Raw genomic sequence first — 23285 nt, 5'->3', positions numbered from 1 at the left:
ATTCATTGGAAGGACTGATGCTGAAGCTGAAACTCCAATACTTTGGCCATCTGATGTGAAGAACTGACTCATTGGAAAAGACCTTGATGCTGGGAAAGACTGAAGGCAGGAGAAGGGGATGACAGAGGATGAGATGGTTGGATGGCATCAGTGACTCAATGGACATGAGTTTAAGCAAGCTCTGGGAGTTGGTGATGGACAGGGAAGCCTGGTGTGCTGTAGTCCATGGGGTCACAAAGAGTCAGACATGACTGAGCAACTGAACTGAACTGATATTCAAAGTTCCTAATTGCCTCAGTCACATCTTCTACAGATTTTCTGATTATCTAGTTAAAAATGACATTAAGTTATCTGTTTTTCAAACTCCTTTAATTTAGAATAGTTCCTTATCTATTTCCTGATATTGACTTTTTTTTAGGTACTCAGGCCAGTATTTCTGTAGAATACTCATAATTTGGATTTATCTGTTTCTTCACGATTAGTGCAAAAAATAAAGGGGAGTGGGAGAGACCTTACATATGCTATTTCATCTACCACTTAGTTGTAAACCTCGATACTTTGCCTTCCTTCCTGTTACTAAGGATGAACCATTCTTGATCCTAAAAGTCAGTCCCTCTTTGTATATTGTATCTCAATTTCTTCAGTCTCCTCAAGGAAATCATTCTAGCACTTATCCCCCTCTCTACAACATCAGTTCTTCATTCTCCTTTGGATTATTTCCACCAGCATATATACATGCTATGTAACATCTACCGTATTAATAAAAAAAATTCCTCCCTTTGACTTTACATCCCCCTCAAGGTATTGTCCTATCCATCTTCCCACCCTTGCCCTTTACAGTAAAACTCCCCCAAAGGGGTCTCTAAATCATGTCTTTGTCGCCACTGTTTTTCCTCTTCTCTCTGAAACACACTCTATACCAACTATACTATACCAAACAACTCGTCAAGGTTACGCATGCTACCCACATTGCCAAATCCAGTGGACAACAGTCAGAACACATTTTCCTTTTCTTTTGGCCATGCTGCACAGCTGGTAGGGTCTTAGCTTCCAACCAGGGATTAAACCTGGGGCCCCAGCAATGAAAGTGCCAAGTCCTAACCACCAAGGGAACTCCCAGAACACATTTTTCTTGACCTGCTAGAAGCACTTTTTTATACAAGTTGCATATCCCTTTTAAGTATCCAAGCCAATCTGACTGGATAACCCCCTTTAAAACATCTTCATTCCTTGACTTCCAGAAAATCAGCTTTTAGTTTTCCTCCTACTTCACTGGCAACTTCTCAATCTACTTTGTCTGATTCTCCTAACCTCTTTCAACCCTAAATCCTAGCGTGCCCAAGGGCTCAAAATTCAGACCTCTTCTCTACAACCTATCTCATTTGGTCTCATAGCTTTAAATAGTATTTACTCATAAAGAACTCATACATTTACTTCTCTAGGCGAGATCTTGTTCTTGAACTCCAGACATATTATTAAATTGTCTAGGACACTGCCACCGGGACAGTATCTTCTAACTGGTCTTCCTGCTTTCACTCATGTCCCCTTGTAGTCAATTCTCCATACAGTACACTGAGGCAGGGCTGCTGAGTATGGATGCACAGACTGTATACTATGCAAAGGGTCCTGAAGCAGAGGAGGGGACAGTGAGAGCTAAAATCCAATGTGTTCTCTGCTTGCCAAGACATGTATTCTGGAGCTATAAGTGACCAGAGAAGGGGGCATTTTCTAATTCACATTCACCATTTTCTAATTCATATAAAAGGATATAATTAATGGCAGTAACTCTGGCCAGAGTGATTGATGACATATACTCTCGCCTCAAACCCTTCAATGGCTTCCCATCTTACTCAAACCAAAAGGCAAAGTCCTTATAATAGCTTTTCAGCCATGGTACACAATTTGGCTCAATCTACTTCAACATGCTGACAAATCTCAAGGCTGGTACTTGAAAGAAGCTTTTCAGGTAGATAAGGTGCATCTGCAGAGTATATTATGCAAAATGCTGCGCTGGATGAATCACAAGCTGGAATCAAGATTGCTGGGAAAAATACCAACAACCTCACATATGCATATAATAACACTCTAATGCAGAAAGTGAGGAGGAACTAAAGAGTCTTTTGATGAGGGTGAAAGAGGAGAGTGAGAAAGCAAGCTTAAACCCAACATTCAAAAACTAAGATCATGCCATCTGGTCCTATCACTTCATAGCAAATAGATGGGGAAAAAGTGGAAATAGTGACATTTTATTTTCTTGGGCTGCAAAATCACTGCAGATGGTAACTACAGCCATGAAATTAAAAGAGCTTGCTCCTTGGAAGGAAAGCTATAACAAACCTAGACAGTGTATTAAAAAGCAAAGACATCACTCTGCTGACAAACATCTATATAGTCAAAGCTATGATTTTTCCAGTAGTGAAGTACGGACGTGAGAATTGGACCATAAAGAAGTCTGGGCACCAAAGAATTGATGCTTTCAAACTATGGTGCTGGAGAAGACTCTTGAGAGTCCCTTGAACAGCAAGGAGACTACATCAGTCAATCCGAAAGGAAATTAACCCTGAATATTCATTGGAAGGACCAATGCTGAAGCTGAAGCTCCAATACTCTGGCTACCTGATGCAAACAGCAACTCACTGGAAAAGATCCTATGCTGGGCAAGACTGAAGGCAGGAGAAGGGGATGACAGAGGATGAGTTGGTTGGATGGCATCACTGACTCAATGGACATGAAGTGAAGTGAAGTGAAATCGCTCAGTCGTGTCTGACTCTTTGCAACCCCATGCACTGTAGCTTACCAGGCTCCTCCGTCCATGGGATTTTCCAGGCAAGAGTGCTGGAGTGGATTGCCATTTCCTTCTCTAGGGGATCTTCCCGACCCAGGAATTGAACCCGGGTCTCCCACATTGCAGGCAGACGCTTATCGTCTGAGCCACCAGGGAAGCCATGAATTTGAGCAAATTCCTGGAGATAGTGAAGGACAGGGCAGTCTGGCATGCTGCAGTCCACGTGGCACACAAAACTGAACACGCTTAGCAACTGGACAGCAAGGTCTATCTGAACATGAGATGACTGATATAAACAGAACAGATGTTTCTGCTTTCCTTGTTCCCTTGCACGGCGGCAGCAGGGGTGATCTTTTGAGAAGGTGTCAGGTATCTGTGAGAATATACATCTGCCCCATCGAGAATTTCTGTATAATTCAATTCCATTATCTAAAATAGTTTTGTACCAAACAGCCCCAGGCTGAAGACTGACACAGTAACTAGACTAGCTATTCTGCAACTATCTTAAGACAACTTTGTCAACAACTGTGCTTTAATTTTCAAAGCTTTTGTTAAAAATCCCAATTCTTTTGATTACTCTAAAGAGTATACATTCCAAAGTATCCTTTTAAAAACTTGAATTTTGGGAATTCTCTGGCTGTCCAGTGGTTAGAACTCTGTGTTTTTACTGCAGAGGGCCCAGGTTTGAGCTTTGGTAAAGGAACTAAGCCATACAGCAAGTCACACAGCTTGCTAAAACCAACTAACAAATAGCCAAAAAACCAACTAAAAAACCAACTAAACAAATAACCACACACAAAGAAAAAAATCCCTTGGTTTTATGTGCTTATTTTTCCTACAATACATCATTTTAGTGACTAAATTTGATCCTGCTGACAGAAAACAGATGAATCCCTAAGGATCAGGGAGAAGTTCACTGCAAAAGGGCATGGGCGAGTTTTGAAGAACTGCTGGTTACAGAGATGACTGCATTTGTCAAACTTTAGGGTGAGTTTTACTGAATGTAAATTACACTTCAGTAAACATGATTTTTAAAACTTACAAACAAAACAAAATCCTTATACTGGCCTATAAGATTCTATACAGCATAGCCTGCCGAATCTAACTGCCTAACACTTCTTACCCATCCATGCTAGCCACATGGCTTCCTTGTCATTCCCTAAATCTTCTTAAAACTCCTGCCTCAGGAACTGTTCACTTGCTGTTCTGCCTCAAACGTTCTTCCCTCAGATAGATTCATGCTTACTCCTTTACTTCTTTCTTGTCCTGCCTCAAATGACACATCAAGAGAGAAGTCTTCTCTGATCACTCCACAGACAAGAGTAACCATTTAAAAACACGAGCAATCCAGTTTGGCATTTTCTATCCCTTCGTCCTTATTTTCCTCCATAGTACTTGACATATTATTACACCTTTGTTTACAGTTTTTATATCTCAAACCTCCTTCTATGAACAGCAGGACAATATTTTATTCATTGTTGTAATCCTGGTCACTAAAACACTGTCTGGCTCATAGTAGGCACTAAGTCAATATATCCTGTGTGAATGAACATCTAAGACCCTAAGAACCTATAAAGTAAGTGTTTTCAGAAAGAATGGAGCTGCATCTAACTCAGCAGTCAGGTTCTTAGGTCAGCAGCTAATGTGAAATGTAGCTTTAAATTATTCTGGAAGATTTCTTAAAAAGGAATCAAGTTTGAGATTGATATATTATCTCTCAGTATGTCAAAAAATGACCATTCTTCATTTAGAATGGAAAAAAATGGAGATTCTCTGGTTGCATACCAAGTGAAGTATTTGGTTAGGGTAGAGACTATGTATAAGAAATATATGTTTAAAAAAACACATTAATATCACCTACTCCGTGCATCAAGAAGCTTGAACTATATAAAGCACTTAGACACTGAGACTGACAGGAATGGACACCTTCCTCTCTCATTATCCTGCTCATGATGGAGTTCAGATTCATTTAGTGGCAAGTTTAACTACTTAAATACCATCTGTTCTTCTTTTTTATTTCCTGAATGCATACAACTGAATTCATTTAAATTAAAAGCATGTATGATCCAGTGAAACTTCAGCACTCACCTATATTTCTAACCAATATTTAGTTGGTAATTGTTCCCATAAGAGGGTGTGTATGCCTGTGTATATACACATAACTCTAAAGAAGTCTCTCTATCTCTAAAAATTTAAGTAAACAGCTTAAAGTGCAATTTGAAAAACAAGGAGAATTTTATATTTATACTGCATAACATGCAGTAGAAAATCTTTATTTTCATTAAACATGTATTAGAATTATGCAGAATACATCATGTGAAAGGCTGGGCTGGATAAATCATAATCTGAAATCAAGATTGCCAGGAGAAATAACAACCTCAAATAGGCAGATGATATCACTCATAATGGCAGAAAGTAAAGAGAAACTAAAGAGCCTTTGGATGAGGGTGAAAGAGGAGAATGAAAAAGCTGGCTTGAAACTCCACATTAAAAAAACTAAGATCATGGCATCTGGTCCCATCACTTCAAGGCAAATAGAAGGGGAAATAGTGGAAGCAGTGATAGATTTTATTTTCTTGGGCTCCAAAATCACTGAGGACTGAAAGTAAAAGATGCCTGCTCCTTTGAAGGAAAGCTATGACAAACTTATAGAGTGTATTAAAAAGCAGAGGCATCACTTTATTGACAAAAGTGGTCATGTACAGATGTGAGCTTTGGATCATAAAGAAGGCTGAGTGCCAAAGAATTGATAATTTCAAAATGTGGTGCTGGACATGAATTTGAGCAAACCCTGGGACATAGTGGAGGACAGAAGAGCCTGGCGTGCTGCAGTCCCTGAGGCTGCCAAGAGTTGGACATGATTGAAGTGATTGAACAACAAAACAACGTTCACTAATTAAAAGTTGACTATGAGAGAAGCCTGGGCATGATATCTATCTCTGGCCATCACATTAAGCTTCAGTAAATATTTGGTTGATTGGTTGGAAAATGGATAATTCATCAACTAAACAGAAGGGATACAGCCAGATCTCATTTCGGGACCTTCAAACTACAATGCCTAAGAAATACTTAATATAATTTTCAATTACCCTACCATTTCCAATATTTACTTTTCTGTAATATTGATTACAATAACAATATTACACTCAATTTACAGTGTCATATGGAAGTTAAAGTTAAGTTCAGATTTCAATGCCCAGCCCTCTCCCAAAGGCGTTATTTACCATTATGCTTTTAAAAAAAATCTCAAAGTGGGGGACTGCAAGGCTTTAAAATAATAGGAAGAGTAACTTAGCCAGAATTACTTGGCATTTTCCCCCTTTGTCTTAACCATCTTTTGTCCCATACATCAGGAATTGACACTGTTTTCATATCTGAACATTCAACGAGTATAATAACCTGGATGAATGCCTTGATTCACTGAAGATACAAAAGTCATCGCCATCATCCCAGATTCTACTTGATGCCTTTCTGTTGCCGCCAACACCACCGCCACTGCTGCCACCCCCGTGAGATTTACTAGCATGGCTCCTGCCTCCTCTTCCTCCTCTGGAAGACCCTTTTCCACCTCCTTTCCCTGGCTTGCCTTTCCTTCTTACTGAAGAACTCATTTTTACCTGCAAGAGAAAAAAGTAATACAGACATTATAAAACCAGGTAAATATAATAATCCTTTGTTTGTCAAAGTTAAGGATATAGCCTATTTTAAAGAAAAAGAAAAAGGAAAATGCACTCAAAGGGCCAGTTTAGAAGCATGAACAAACTGCTTCACAAAAGATTTATAAGCACATCTCCCCAGACTAATATCTAATAAGTTTCTCTGACACAAGTTTCTTAGCCAGGAGGTGCATCAGAAACACATGGAGAAGTTTTCAAATCACACACGAGGGTGTGTAGGGTCCCCTGCTACATTCTGATTTGGTTAGGTCTGGCACAGGGTTTAAAAACCCTAGAAGAGATGTTTCATGTATTTAATATATGATTTGATAAGTAAAATTTATATTTACATATATATTTTTAGAAACAGCTCTGGCTAAGAGATTGTGCCTGGAGGGGAGTAAAAGTGTAAAACTCTTGCATGCGATCAAAGTTAGGCTGCTATCAGCTTAAAGTAAAATGTTATAAATGTCTTACATTAGCCTCACAGTAAAAAACAAACAAACCAAAAAATTACACATTAAAAATCTATAGTAAGAAAGAAACTATAAATGAATAAAAAAATTTAAAAAAATCTATAGTAGATATACAAAAGATGAGGAGGGAAAAAAATCAAAGCATACCACTATAGAAAATCATCAAATCATGAAGACAGCAAGAGAGAAAGAAACAAACAAAAGATCTTAAAAATGCTCAGAAAACAACAATATGGCAGTAAGTCCTTACTCATCAATAATTACTTTAAATGTAAATGGACTAAATTCTCCCATCAAAATACATAAAATAGTTGAATGGATAAAAAAAATAAGACTCAACTACATGCAGTCTTTAAGAGAATTGCTTCAGCTGCGAAGACACACAGACTGAAAGTGAAGGGATGTAAAAGATAGTAAATGCACAAGGAAACGGCAGGGGTAGCTGTACTCAGACAAAATAGCCTTTAAGTCAAACACTGTAACAAGAGACAGAGAAGATCATTATACAGTGATAAAGGGGTCAATTCATCAAGAGAATCTAACAATTATGAATATTTATACTCCCAATATCAGAGCATCTAAATATATAAAGCAAATATTAACATAACTGAGAGGAAGCAGCCAGCAATACAACAGTAATAGGACACTTTAATATCACACTTTCAACCATGGTCTGATCATCCAGAAAGATAGTCATCCAGTAAAAGAAAAATTCGACTTGAACTATAATAGACATACACAGAACATTCCATTCAAAGCCACATGAAATATTTTTCAGGATAGATCATATGTTAGGCCATAAAACAAGTCTTGACAAATTTAAGAAGACTGAGAACAAATCAAACATCTTTTCTGGTAACAATGGTATAAAACTAGAAATCAATAAAAGAAGGAAAACTGGAAAATTCATAAATGTATGGAAATTAAATAACATGCTCCTGAACAACCAGTGGGTCAAAGACAAAACCAAAAGGAAATTTAAAAATATCCTCAAACAACTGAAAATGAAAACACAACATACCAAAAATTATGGGATGCAGCAAAAGGAGTTCTCTAAGAGGGAAGTTTATCACAATAAATGTCTATGTTAAGAAAAAGAAATGATCTCAAATAAACAACCTAGATTTACATCTTAAGGAACCAGAAATAAAGAACAAACTAAGCTCTAACTAAGTCAACTAACTACACCCAAACTAAGTCCAAAGTTAGTAGTATGCATAACAGAAACACCGGAAGGATAGGAGAGAGAGAAAGAAAAGAACAGAAAAAACATTTTAAGAAATAATGACAGAAGACCTATCAAATGTATGGAAAGACAATAACCTACACATAAAGGAAGTTCTAAGGACTTCAAACAGGATAAAGCCAGAGATCCATAAATAGACACAATACATAAAAATGCTAAAGTTAAAGACAAGAAGTCTTGCAAGCATTTAGAGAAAAACAACTTGTCACTTACAGATATAAACCCATTAAGATCTGCTTTACAAAAAAACTACTATAGGAATTTGTTTAAGCTGAAGAAAGTGACCCTAGATGGTAATCTGAACTCACAAACACACAAAAAGAAGCACCAGTAAAGGTAACTATGTAAATATAAAACAAAATCAACTTCCTCAAAACCTACCAAACAGTGTATATCCATATTTTCTTCTTTCTTCACATAACTGATTTAAAAAGCAACTATATAAAATAATATGTATATAACGTAATAGTGGGTTTATGATACGCAAAAATGTAACGTATATGCTGTAATAGAACAAAGCAGGTTGGCGGGAGCACAGATGGATTGGGTTAATAAAATGACTACAGATGGTAAAGTAATAACTATAACAATGTATAGATGGGGATGCAACCTAAGGTTTCATTGCCAGATGAATGGATAAAGAAGACATGGTACATATACACAACGGAATATTACTCAGTCATAAAAAGAATGAAATAATGCCATTACTAACAATATGGATGGACCCAGAGACATTACTTTGCCGACTAAGGTCCGTCTAGTCAAGGCTATGGTTTTTCCTGTGGTCATGTATGGATGTGAGAGTGGGACTGTGAAGAAAGCTGAGCACTGAAGAACTGATGCTTTTGAACTGTGGTGTTGGAGAAGACTCTTGAGAGTCCCTTGGACTGCAAGGAGATCCAACCAGTCCATTCTGAAGGAGATCAGCCCTGGGATTTCTTTGGAAGGAATGATGCTAAAGCTGAAACTCCAGTACTTTGGCCACCTCATGCGAAGAGTTGACTCATTGGAAAAGACTCTGATGCTGGGAGGGATTGGGGGCAGGAGGAGAAGGGGATGACTGAGGATGAGATGGCTGGATGGCATCACTGACTTGATGGACGTGAGTCTGAGTGAACTCCGGGAGTTGGTGATGGACAGGGAGGCCTGGCGTGCTGTGATTCATGGGGTCGCAAAGAGTCGGACACGACTGAGCGACTGAACTGAACTGAACTGACTGAGAGATTATCATACTAAATGAAGTAACTCAGACAAAGACAAATATCATATGATATTGCTTACATGTGGAATCTTAACTGCAAAAAGGAGAGGAAAGGCATACAGCTATATGAAAGTAACATTTCTATATATTACCAAAATTGAGTTAGTATAAATGTGAAGTTGACTCTGATATGTTAAGAGGTATAAGACAAATCCTTGAGCAGTCACTAAAAAGTAAACCAAAAATTCAATAAATGTAGTGAAAAAAAAAATCACTAAAGAAATTAAAATACTGCATTAGGAAAATTTATTGAATAATTTAATGCAAAAGAAAACAGCAAAGTAGGAACAGTGAAACAAAATAGACATGAGACATATTGACAACTAAAAGTAGAATGGAAAAAATAAATCCCACTATACCAATAACAATATTAAATGTGAATGGATTAAACAATCCAATGAAAAGATGAATTCTTAGTGAAAAAAAACAAGATCCAAGTATATGCTGTCTATCACTTTAAATTCAAAGATACAAATAAATGAAAAGTAAAAGGATGGAAAAAGAGAAATCATGCAAATGAAAACCACAAGAAAGCTGCAACAACTATGTTAATATCAAACAAAATAGACTATAAAGCAAAAAAAATCTTGTTAGTGATAAAGAAGAACATTTCATAAAGATAAGAGAGTCAATCCATGAGGAAGATGTAACAATTATAAATATACTGTACCTAATAACAGAGCACCAAAACACATCAACCAACAACTGACAGAAATGAACAGAGAAATACACAACATATAACAGCAGGAAACTGCAATACCCACGTTCAGCCACGGTAAAAAGCACCTACACAGAAGATCAATAAGGAAACAGAAGACTTGAAACAGTAAAAACCAACTTGACCTAAGAGACATCTATAGAACATTCTACCAACAAAAAATAGACGTTTTTCGTACGTGGACAAGGAAAATTTTCCAGGATAGACAATATACTAGCCTATAAAACAAACCTTAATAAGTTTAAAAAGACAAAACTTTAAAAAGTATATTTTGCAACCAAACTAAAACGAAATTTGAAATCAAAAGCAGGGAAATAACTGGGAAACTCATAAATATGTAGCAATTGGGCTAGGTCTCCTGATATTCCTTTCTTCAAATCCTTTATAATTATACATATTTATTGTTTCTTTGATGTTTATCTCCCGCCACTCCCCCTGCCCCCAGAACGCTCTCTGAAGGCAAGGAGTATATCCATGTTGATTACCGCTGTACCTCTAATAGTGTATGGCATATAACAGGAATTCAACATGTATTTGAAGAATAGCTGAGGGTTGAATAAATTACTGATATGAAAATGAAGAGCCATTCATTTATTTATTCATTCCACAAATATTTATTGAACACTTATTAAGTGCTAGATTCTAGGGATACAACAGCAAAGACAACAAAATTCTTGCCTCATGAAGCTCATCCTCTAGAAATTAAGATGACAATAAACAAATATACAATATTAAGTGCTATGAAGAAAAAAAATTGAGTCTTTTTTCAGATAGAGTGGTCAGGTAAGAGTGATCATCTTTCTGAGATCATATTTGAGCAGACATGTGAACATGCAGAAAATGAGTCATGAAATATTTGTAAAAAGAACATTCTAAGCAAAGCAATAGCAGGTGAAAAAGGTCCAAGTCCAGAATAACATCTTCAGTGCAGTGGGCTGAACAGTGAGGAGTCTTGTGGGTCTGCAACGTAGTAAGCAAAGGAGATGGGGTCAGAGACCAGAGATGGCCGTATAAGCCCTAGGAAGAACTTTGAATTTTACTCTAAATATAATAGAAAGTCAATAGAGGACAAAGGCAAAAGCTTGGTATGACTGACTTCGGTTCTAACAATTACTCTAGCTGCTATGTGAAGAATAAAATGACTGTAGGGAGGTGAGGAGAACCAGGAGGCCAGTTAGGCAACTACTGCAATTGTTCAGGTAGGAAATAAAAAACAAAACTAAACAGTGAGTTGGACTACAGAGGAAACAAGTAGAGTTGAAAAGTGGCCATAGAGTCTCAATGTATTTTAATCATAGATGAATTAGATGAAAGGTATAAGAAGTGTCTAGAGTTATTGTAAAATTTGAGGTCCTAGCTTAACTAGGTGAATAGGGGTTCTGTGCTCAGCCATGTGATCAGAATGGGAATGTGAAGTGAAGTCGCTCAGTCGTGTCCGACTCTTTGCAACCCCATGGACGGTAGCCTACCAGGCTCCTCCATCCATGAAATGTTCCAGGCAAGAGTACTGGAGTGGGTTGCCATTTCCTTCTCCAGGGGATCTTCCCAACCCAGGGATCGAACCTGGGTCTCCCACATTGTAGGCAAATGCTTTACCATCTGAGCCACCAGGGAATGGACATGAAATTATATAGGGAGTGTCACAAGTTCAGAATGGATGTTACACTGGAGATGCCTTCTAGACATTCAAATGGAGATGTGTAGAACATAGTTGGAAATATAAGTCTGCATGATTATTTCAATTAATTCTGTAAAACTCCTACAAGGTAAATATTATTTTCTATATTTTATAGAGGAGGAGACTAGAGTACAGATAAATTACACAACTTGTCCAATGTCACTACTATAGAAGAAAAGCCTGGAGCTAGGGTCTGAAATAATCCATTTGACTCCAAAGCTGAAATTCTTTCCCCCATACTTACCTTTTACCCCCCAAACATGTACTTTGTATCTTCAATTCAAAATTTTAATGTTAAGCCAGCCCCGCTTTGATTTGTGCCTGGGCCTTAATTTATAAAGGTGACTGAGTGCTGACACAGAGAGATTAATACCATCAAAAGAAAAAGTTTAATGTTACTTACAGCTCTCCTAAAAAGGAGAGGTCTGTCTGTCTCCGTAGGCCACGCCAGGGAAGCACCTATGTCAGGAGCAGGCAGAAAGGAGTAAGGAGAAGGCCACCCCGCATTCTTTCTTGGTTTTTCCATGGGAAAGAAGAGGCCAGGCAGGGAAAACAGCTTAGGACTGGCTACTTTAAGTAATTCCCACAGACTCTAAGGTCTAGGGCTTGTCCCTAGTTGCCTGGTACTTGGCCCTGGACTGATTTAGGGCAAGTGAACTACAGGCTTGCTGGTTAGACAAAGGAGGTTGTTGGAGGTAAGGCGGGCAGGATTGGTTGGTTTGCATATGAAAGGCATGCTGTCAGATCAATCGTTAATCAGCTAGCCCGGGGAATGGCATTTTTTCCCTGGTCAGGCAGGCCCCATAAGACAACAAAACATCAGAAATCCATTTAGCCTGGGAAGATCTCAACTTTCTTTATTCACCGTGGACACGAGAACCTAAGTTTGGCTCCCAGGAACAGAATCACCAAGCTGGGCGCTGAAAACTTAGCACAAACCATTCCCCTCCCAGGCAAATCTCTGACTGACCCCATAGATCCAGCTCCTTGCAGATACCCAGACCTGGTACCTTTCTTCCAGCATACTGTAGCCAATCCTCTCCCCAAACAGCCACCAACTGGAGATGGAGCTAAGATACAGGAAACCAGCCCGAGGCCCTCCAAGTCAACCCTTTATCCGGCAGAATTCAGCTCCCCGGCCTCAGCTGTACAACCCTCAGCTGTCGACCCAGGCCAGGCCTGGTCGCAGGCCTAGGATCCTGCTGCTCCAGACTCACCGGCCCCTGCCAGACAGGCTGGATCCCACCGGGCCGGGAGGCTTCTCAGACCCTGCCCACTGCGGGAGAGGCTGACGGTAGGAAGGTCCGCACACTGACCACCAGGGAGACGCGCGGACCACGCACACGGACACACATTCCTCGTCCGCTGAAGGGGCGACCGTCCCGGGTTTGTAGCGCTGCTTCTCGGGCCACCTATTCGGACGTGGCGCCCAGCGGCCAAAGGCCCTGCCTGGGCGCTGCCATCCACCCGGACCTTACCTGGAGCGGCTCCGCAGCGGCCCAGCTACAGCGGTACAGCCCTGGCGCCTTCTGATTGGCTCAACCTCGGGCCCACCCCTCCCCCCACATTCGCTTCCGGGTGAGAGGTGCCTGGTCGCCCTAGCAACCATGTCGCACCCGGCGCTGAACTAGGGCTTCTGCCCTCCAGGCCACCGAGCTGGCGGCCCAGGGAGAATCACAGAGTCCAGAAAATCTCTCCCGCAGCCCTGTGTCAAGTGAGTGCCCCATCCTCTCAACGTCTCTTAAATAGAACATGCAGTGAGCCGGCCCCTGGCAACTCCAGTAGGGATGAGACAGATTTCCTGGTGGGATGGGGGTACAGAGAGAGCCCCAGGAGTGGGAATCTGGAGACCTGGGTTCTAGCTCTCATCCGGCCGTCGATTCGCTGTTGTGACACATTGGGCCAGTGCCAGCGTACTGCCAGTCTGCACCTCTTAGGTTCCCTTCTTCTAGCTCTAACATTCCGAAGTTTCGGGTGTGTGAACCATTTAAGGGCAATTGACATACACACACTACAGTAGGGATAGACCAACACACACAGACACACTACAGTAGGGATAGACCAAAAGTGTTGTGGGGGCTCTAGGGATAGACCAACACACACACACACACTCACACACACACACGCACACACACTCACACTCTACAGTAAGGATAGACCAACACACACACAGACACACACACACACTACAGTAGGGATAAACCAAAAGTGTTGTGGGGGCTCTAGGGATAGACCAACACACACACACACACACACACACACACACACACTCACACACTCACACTCTACAGTAAGGATAGACCAACACACACACAGACACACACACACACACTACAGTAGGGATAGACCAAGAGTGGTGTGGGGGCTCTAGGGATAGACCAACACACACACACACAGTCTCACACTCTACAGTAAGGATAGACCAACACACACACACTACAGCAGGGATAGAACAAGAGTGCTGTGGGAGGTCCTAGAAGAGTCTGGGGATGAGGGTAGATATGAAAGGTTTGTCAGGTGATATCTCTGTTTTCCTTTATGCCTCTTTTTGGGAAAAATGTTCAGCCTTGTATTCCAGTTCACTAATTTACTTTCCAATGGTTTTCATTTTGCTCTTCAGCCCTTCTAAGGCGGTTTATTTCAACAGTTCAATTCAGTTTAGTTCAGTCACTCAGTCACGTCTGACTCTTTGTGACCCCATGGACTGCAGCACACCAGGCCTCCCTGTCCATCACCAACTCCCGGAGTTTACCCAAACTCATGTCCATTGAGTCGGTGATGCCATCCAGCCATCTCATCCTCTGTCATCCCCTTCTGCTCCTGCCTTCAATTTTTCCCAGCATCAGGGTCTTTTCAAATGAATCAGCTCTTTGCATCAGATGGCCAAGTATTGGAATTTCAGCTTCAACGTCAGTCCTTTGAAAGGACCCTCAGGACTGATCTCCTTTAGGATGGACTGGTTGGATCTCCTCGCGCTCCAAGGGACTCTCAAGAGTCTTCCCCAACGCCACTCTTCAAAAGCATCAATTCTTTGGTGCTCAGCTTTCTTTATAGTCCAGCTCTCACATCCATACATGACTACTGGAAAAACCATAGCCTTGACTAGATGGATCTTTACTGGCAAAGTAATGTCTCTGCTTTTGAATATGCTGTCTAGGTTGGTCATAACTTTCCTTCCAACGAGTAAGCGTCATTTAATATCATGGCTGCAGTCACCATCTGCAGTGATTTTGGAACCCAAAAATATAAAGTCTCTCACTGTTTCCACTGTTTCCCCATCTATTTGCCATGAATTGATGGGCCCTGATGCCATGATCTTTGTTTTCTGAATGTTGAGCTTTAAACCAACTTCTTCACTCTGCTCTTTCACTTTCATCAAGAGGCTCTTTAGTTCTTCACTTTCTGCCATAAGGGTGGTATCATCTGCATAGCTGAGCTTTTTTATATTTCTCCCCGCAATCTTGATTGCAGCTTGTGTTTCATCCAGCCCAGTGTTTCTCATGATGTACTCTGCATATAAGTTAAATAAGCAGGGTGACAATATACAGCCTTGACATACTCCTTTTCCTATTTGGAGCCAGTCTGTTGTTCCATGTCCAGTTCTAACTGTTACTCCTGACCTGCATACAGATTTCTCAACAGGCAGATCAGGTGGTCTGGTATGCCCATCTCCTGAAGAATTCTCCACAGTTTATTGTGATCCACATGGTCAAAGGCTTTGGCATAGTCAATAAAGCAGAAATAGGTGTTTTTCTGGAACTCTCTTGCTTTCTCGATGATTCAACAGATGTTGGCAATTTGATCTCTGGTTCCTCTGCCTTTTCTAAAACCAGCTTGAACATCTGGAAGTTCATGGTTCACGTATTGCTGAAGCCTGGCTTAGAGAACTTTCAGCATTACTTTACTAGCGTGTAGATGAGTGCAATTGTGCAGTAGTTTGAGCATTCTTTGGCATTGCCTTTCTTTGGGATTGGAATGAAAACTGACCTTTTCCAGTCCTGTGGCCACTGCTGAGTTTCCCAGATTTGCTGGAATATTGAGTGCAGCACTTTCACAGCATCATCTTTCAGGATTTGAAATAGCTCAAGTGAAATTCCATCACCTCCACTAGCTTTGTTCATAGTGATGCTTTCTAAGGCCCCCTTGACTTTGCTTTCCAGCATGTCTGGCTCTAGGTGAGTGATCACGCCATCGTGATTATCTGGGTCGTAAAGATCATTTTTGTACAGTTCTTCTGTGTATTCTTGCCATCTCATCTTAATATCTTCTGCTTCTTTTGGTCCATACCATTTCTGTCCTTTATTGAGCCCATCTTTGCATGAAATGTTCCCTTGGTATCTCTAATTTTCTTGAAGAGATCTCTAGTCTTCCCCATTCTATTGTTTTCCTCTATTTCTTTGCACTGATCACTGAAGAAGGCTTTCTTATCTCTCCTTGCTATTCTTTTGGAACTCTGCATTCAAATGGGTATATCTTTCCTTTTCTCCTTTGCTTTTTGCTTCTCTTCTTTTCACAGTTAGATTATTCATTTCCTAAATTGTTAATTATTTTTCATAAATGTCTACTCCTGTCTCAAGGCTGCTGGACTCTCCCTTTTTGATGATGTTTAAGTCTTCTGCCTATTTTATTAACTCTGTTTCCTCAGAGGAGATGAGCTTCCAGCCTTTCATAACTGGCACTCAGGTTAGTTTTCCAGTTGAAAAGATCAGTTCTCTTGTCCCACCCATAGAGATTCTGATTCAGTAGTGTGGAGTAGCAGAGAAGGCAATGGCACCCCACTCCAGTACTCTTGCCTGGAAAATCCCATGGACGGAGGAGCCTGGTAGGCTGCAGTCCATGGGGTCGCTAAGAGTCAGACACGACTGAGCGACTTCACGTTCACTTTTCACTTTCATGCATTGGAGAAGGAAATGGCAACCCATTCCAGTGTTCTTGCCTGGAGAATCCCAGGGATGGGGAGCCTGGTGGGCTTCTGTCTGTGGGGTCGCACAGAGTCGGACACAACTGAAGCAGTGCAGCAGCAGCAGCAGTGTGGAGTAGGGCCTAGGAACTTGTAAAGCATCCTAAATGGTTCTAATGCATGGGCCACACTTTGAGTAACATTCTAATAGGCTGTTGTTCTAGAAGTTATAGTTTACTTAGCATCTCCAATATATGTTTTCTTCAGTATTGGAAAAAATTAGTTTCTAAAGTTTTAATCCACTGAATGTCTCAGAGCTCTGAGGCATAGATTCCATTCCACCCCTGCCCCCTAAGGCTGTGGTTTTCTTTTTTCATTTTTCACCTGGTCTTCATTCTAATCTCATTCTGTTTGGACCCTACTCCTCCCCCCACCTCTTCTCACTTACTATCTTGTTTTTTCTATTTCTTTCTGCTGCCAATTCTGAGATTGCTCACTCTACCTTACCTCTGTGAAATAATCAATAGATCAAATACCCAAGAGAAATAAAAACATATGCCCGTACAAAAAATTACACATGAATGTTTATAGTAGCACTATTCATAACAGCCAAAACTGGAAACAACTCAACTGACCATCAACTGATCAATGGATAAATAAACAAAATGTGTTCTTTTTGTACCATGGACTATTCAGCAATAAAAAGTGATAAAATACTAATACATGGTGCAACATTGATGAAACTTGAAGCTGAGTAAAAGAAGCTACTTACAAAGGACCACATATTGTATGATTCCATTTCTATGAACTGTCTGGATTATACCAGTACATAGAGACAGATTATAGATTATTGTTTGCCAGGGTCTGGGGATGGGGTTGGGTAGGTTTTAGGGTAACAGAGAGAAACTGATAATATGTATAGGATTTCTTTTGAGGGTGATTAAAATATCCTAAAATTAGATTGTGGTGACAGTTATACAACTTGAGTATGCAAAAACAAATGAATTTTGTATACTTTTAAAGAGTAATTTTTGTGGTACGTGAATTATATATTAATAAAGCTGTTAAACAAATAAAAATAGATCATCTAGACAAAATTATTTCCCCAGAACCCTACACTCGACTATGGAATTGCCAAGTAAACATGAATATAAAGTGAGTATTTGGTTGGCTCTTTAAGCAAATTTGTTATAGGTCTTATAACATAAAAATGTTTAAGCTTGAGGCTTCCCTTGTGGTCCACTGATTAAGACTTCACCTTCCAATGCAGGGGGTGTGGGTTTGATCCCTGGTTGGGAAGCTAAGATCCCGCATGCCTCGTAGCCAAAAAAACCAAAACATAAAACAGAAACAATTTTGTAACAAATTCAATAAAGACTTTAAAAACTGTTCATATCAAAGAATAAAAAACTTTAAAAAATATGTGATTTTTCTTAAATCTTTTAAAACAGCTCCAGAAGTATTTAAGATAAACTTTATATTTCCGAATGGAGACACGTATGGTAAGCATACATTTCAATTACTTTTTTCTATATAGATTAAATAGCTTAAGAGTGCAAAACTGAGACTGTCACACTTGATAAAAGTACTATTGAGATATTGACTCCATAAATAAAATCACACAGAAATAGTAATGGAGAGAAAAAAAGGTACTAATGGAGGAACAGATTTTAAATCTTAAACTCTAAAGTTAAGTATAGACAGTGTGCCTTGGAAACCTATGGGAGGGCCATAGCAATATGTCAGTCTTCCAGGCCCTTGAGTCTCAATAATTTAAAGGTCCACAGAGCACCTCATCTGTGGTCTCATTAGTTTTAGTTCTAGGAAAGCAGAGAGACCCACTGTGATGCAGTTCTGATTAAGCCTGAACATACTTTATTATTTAGCCAAACAGGGTTCCCGTTTATAATCTTCAGTATTTCTCTCTTACTTAGATGGGGACTGTACAAGAACATCTTCTGGAGTCATTGAGAGAAATGGAATAGGTATTCATACCACTCCTAATGGGATTGTCTACACAGGAAGCTGGAAAGATGACAAGGTATTATTATTGTTTTGAATATTGACAGTGGATAAGTAACTCTGTTGGTTAAATGATTCCTGGCATTTCGCCATTTCAAAAAACATGTATGAGTAGGCCATGCAATAAAAATAACAAATTATTGTATTTAATATATATGAATAATATAAGGAATAGTATGAAATTCATTCAGAGAGCTGTCATCATCTTTCTCATTTCCTATTCGTTGAACAAACTAGACTCATTACATAATTTTCTCATTTAATCTTTACAGCAGCCTAATGATTCGATATCATTAATATTGCTGCTCTACAATTGAGGGAAATTAGGCTCAGGTTTCTTGCCTAGCTAGTAAGTGATGAAACAAAAATGGTCTTAGGTCTGCTTGAATACAAATTTCTGTTCTTAACAACTTCTTTGTGCCATTTCTGGGCTAACTAAACAGGTTGGCCTTTAAGATTTTCGATATATTCAAGGTATCTTGAGGAGCCCTGTTGTTATCATTATGGACCTGCAAGATGTTCGATTGCCCCAGATGAGAAACACTGACTTTGTCAGCTTCACAGAGACAGACATACAAAGGACAATGATAAAAATGTTGTCTTATTTTTGTGGAAATAAAGGGTGATACAATGTTAGATTAAATAATAACTAAGTGGATGACAGACATCTGTGTATACTTTTTAGAAATACACTAATGAAACTGAAGATGAGTTACTGAGGTCATTTCCTTTGTTGCAAACAGATGAATGGTTTCGGAAGACTTGAGCATTTTTCAGGAGCAATATATGAAGGACACTTTAAGGACAATATGTTTCATGGACTGGGAACTTATACATTCCCAACTGGGGCAAAATACACTGGAAATTTCAATGAAAACAGGTGAGTTTAAAATTAAAAGTCACTGTAGTCTAAAAGATATTTTTCAGGCATATTTGCCTAAAAATTTAGTTAATGCTAAATTTCTTTTGTAATGTATTTAGTTAAAATATTGGGGTCGCACAGAGTCGGACACGACTGAAGTGACTTAGCAGCAGCAGCAGCAGCAGCATACTTATATTTTAGAAGAATTGTTGGATTATCATTTTGGGGAAAAATGTTATGAGAGAGGCTAAGGCCATCATGAGCCTCCAAAACATATCATGCCTAGTGATAATCTATTAGATTTTTCATTTATATCCTCTTGACTCCTTTATTCCTGTGGAACTTTTTGCAGTCATATGAGAGATGGAAAATTTGTTGCAATTATTGAGAAAATTTAGGCCAAAAATTATCTTCACTGGAAATGTCTTGATAAGGTTTTTTTATAGTTTTAAATTTTATTTTAGATTTTCTTCCAGTTTGAGATGTCATTCATGTACAGCACTGTATAAATTCAAGGTATACAGCATAATGATTTGATTTACATATGTCATGAAGTGATTACCACAATAAGTTTAGTGAACATTCATCATCTCACATTGATATAAAGTAATAAAAAAAATATTTTTTTCTTGTGATGAGAACTAAGGATTTACTCTCTTAACTTGATCGAACCCGGGTTTCCTGCATTGGAGGCAGACGCTTTAACCTCTGAGCCACCAGGGAAGCCCTGTATATAACATACAAAAGTATTAATTATATTTATGTATGTAGAAATGTACATTACTACATTTCTACATACATAAATAGTCCTAATACTTTATTTATCTTGTACCTGGAAATTTGTACCTTTTGACCACCTTCATCCAAATCTCCACCCCCACCCTCACACATCTTTATAAACTTAATCCTCACACCAAATACTATGTCATCCAGAGGTTTCATGTTCATTTATAACTACCCCCTTATTATTTCCAGAATTAAAAATGCAACCTAATTGTTATGAAGAGGTTGATACATATTGAGGAGGGTAGAAAAGTGTTCACCTCTTCTGTTGCCAAGTCTGTGATGACAGCATATAAACTTTTCCCACTGATATTAATAAAGGGAGAAAACTCTAACCCATGGGATAAAGGTCTGTTTGGTTCTGCAAAGTGCATTTTCACCACTCCAAATAGTCCAGAAAACACCAGCATAGAGCACAGTATCTCAAACATAGTTGAAGATCAATAAACATTTGTTGAATAAATGAACTAATTAAGTCAGATAACCAATATAAACTTTTCATTTTGTGACTGTTCTGGTTTTGTCTAAACTAAGCATATGTAACCCTAAAATCTTAGACATAAAAAATTGTATAATGACAGTGTTGTTTGGAATAGTAGTATTATTTTTTTGTAGGATATAAAAACAGGATGTCAGGTTTTAAATCAAAGTTTGAAAGCAGAATGATATAATTCTTCAGACATAGTATATAATATACTAGACAGTCTTATACCTGGACTGTAAATTTCTGGTCTTGTTAATGAACACACTTATTTTTTACTGTTGCAGGGTGGAAGGTGAAGGACAATATACTGATATCCAAGGACTAGAATGGTGTGGTTACTTTCATTTCACAGCTGCTCCAGGCCTGAGGCTAAAGCTCCATATGTAGATAGCCTGCATTAAAGTTTTAATATGGTAATTGCAGCTTCTACTTCTAAGGAAAACAACTAAATCTGTCATCGGAAATAACTTCATACACTGTCTGTTTACTTTTACCAATAAAACCATCACTTATTTACACCTTTTTGCACTTTCTTTTGATCATCTTATAATTAATTTAAAATAAATTGTGGGGACTTCCTTGGTAGTCCAGTGGTTAAAACTCTGTGCTTCTACTGTAGGGGGCGCAGGTTTGATCCCTGGTCAGGGAACTAAACTAGCACATGACAAAATAAAGAAAAGAAGAAAAAAAAAGAAATTATATGATTCAATTGAGAGTTTGTTTGTTCATTTTAATATAAACTATGCAGATCTTGACAAAGTCAGTTTCTAATCCTGTACCTGAATTTTGTCATCTTTAAAAAGTATATCTATGTCTTAAAGGAAACTATCAAGGAAATGAAAAGACAGTTCACAGAATGGGAGAAAATACTTGCAAAATCATATATCTGATAAAGGTTTAGTTTTCAGAATATATACAGAATTCATATATAAATATACATAAATTAAAAGACAGCTCAGTTTAAATATGGGCAAAGGATTTGAATGGACATTTTTTCAAAGAAGATATACAAATGTCTGTGGATCACAATAAACTGTGGAAAATTCTGAAAGAGATGGGAATATCAGACCACCTGACCTGCCTCTTAAGAAATCTGTATGCAGGTCAGGAAGCAACAGTTAGAACTGGACATGGAACAACAGACTGGCTCCAAATAGGAAAAGGAATACGTCAAGGCTGTATATTGTCACCCTGCTTATTTAACTTATACGCAGAGTACATCATGAGAAATGCTGAGCTGGAAGAAACACAAGCTGGAATCAAGATTGCCGGGAGAAATATCAATAACCTCAGATATGCAGATGACACCACCCTTATGGCAGAAAGTGAAGAGGAACTAAAAAGCCTCTTGATGAAAGTGAAAGAGGAGAGTGACAAAGTTGGCTTAAAGCTCAACATTCAGAAAACGAAGATCATGGCATCCGGTCCCATCACTTCATGGGAAATAGATGGGGAAACAGTGGAAACAGTGTCAGACTTTATTTTTCTGGGCTCCAAAATCACTGCAGATGGTGACTGCAGCCATGAAATTAAAAGACACTTACTCCTTGGAAGAAAAGTTATGACCAACCTAAATAGCATATTCAAAAGCAGAGACATTACTTTGCCGACTAAGGTCTGTCTAGTCAAGGCTATGGTTTTTCCCGTGGTAATGTATGGATGTGAGAGTTGGACTGTGAAGAAGGCTGAGTGCCGAAGAATTGATGCTTTTGAACTGTGGTGTTGGAGAAGACTCTTGAGAGTCCCTTGGACTGCAAGGATATCCAACCAGTTCATTCTGAAGGAGATCAAGCCTGGGGTTTCTTTGGAAGGAATGATGCTAAAGCTGAAACTCCAGTACTTTGGCCACCTCATGCGAAGAGTTGACTCATTGGAAAAGACTCTGATTCTGGGAGGGATTGGGGGCAGGAGGAGAAGGGGGCGACCCAGGATGAGATGGCTGGATGGCATCACAGACTCGATGGACATGAGTCTGAGTGAACTCTGGGAGATGCTGATGAACAGGGAGGCCTGGTGTGCTGCGACTCATGGGGTCGCAAAGAGTCGGACACAGCTGAACGATTGAACTGAATTGAACTGATAAGGAAACAAAAAGATATTCAACATCATTATTCTTTAGGGAAATACAAAGCAACCCAAAATAAGATGCCATTTCTCAATCGCTAGGATGGCTATGTTAAAAAACACATAATAATAAAGATTGGTCTGGTGGGAATGAAAAATGGTACAGCACTGTGGAAAACAGTTTCTCAAAAAGTTGATATATAATTATATGTTCCAGCAATTCCTGAGTATGCACGTTAAGAGAATTGACTTGTATATAAATGTTTATAACAGCATCATTCATATCAGCCCAATAGTAAAGACCCAGATGTCCCTCAACTGATAAATGGATGAATGTGATATATCTCTAC

The 23285-nt window shown here is 39.1% G+C and overlaps 2 protein-coding genes across 9 annotated transcripts in view; one reads left to right on the top strand and one right to left on the bottom strand.

Moving 5' to 3' along the window:
* DHX57 (DExH-box helicase 57) overlaps positions 1-13351 on the bottom strand; it is a 66550-nt gene extending 53199 nt beyond the window's left edge. For 2 of the 8 annotated variants that reach the window (XM_042248082.1, XM_060412251.1), the window contains exons 1-3: positions 13038-13351; positions 12224-12279; positions 6185-6402 (exon numbers count right to left, since the gene is read on the bottom strand). In XM_042248082.1, coding sequence (XP_042104016.1) covers positions 6185-6396 — 212 coding nt within the window. In that variant the 5' untranslated portion in view covers positions 6397-6402; positions 12224-12279; positions 13038-13351. The remainder of the gene's footprint in view (positions 1-6184; positions 6403-12223; positions 12280-13037) is intronic. The other 6 variants (XM_042248085.1, XM_060412252.1, XM_042248083.1 and 3 more) reach the window with 3 other exon arrangements.
* A 95-nt stretch (positions 13352-13446) lies between these two features.
* On the top strand, positions 13447-21389 carry MORN2 (MORN repeat containing 2; the record flags this gene model as incomplete). The annotated part of the gene is made up of 5 exons (XM_027965791.3): positions 13447-13534; positions 18172-18222; positions 18655-18761; positions 19486-19622; positions 21156-21389. Coding segments are annotated over 5 exons (486 nt in total), but the record flags the coding sequence as incomplete, so codon positions are not given.
* Positions 21390-23285: the final 1896 nt, after the last annotated feature.

Source organism: Ovis aries, chromosome 3 (assembly GCF_016772045.2).
Source record: "Ovis aries strain OAR_USU_Benz2616 breed Rambouillet chromosome 3, ARS-UI_Ramb_v3.0, whole genome shotgun sequence".
NCBI lineage: Eukaryota > Metazoa > Chordata > Mammalia > Artiodactyla > Bovidae > Ovis > Ovis aries.
This window is presented reverse-complemented; position numbering and strand designations above follow the sequence as displayed.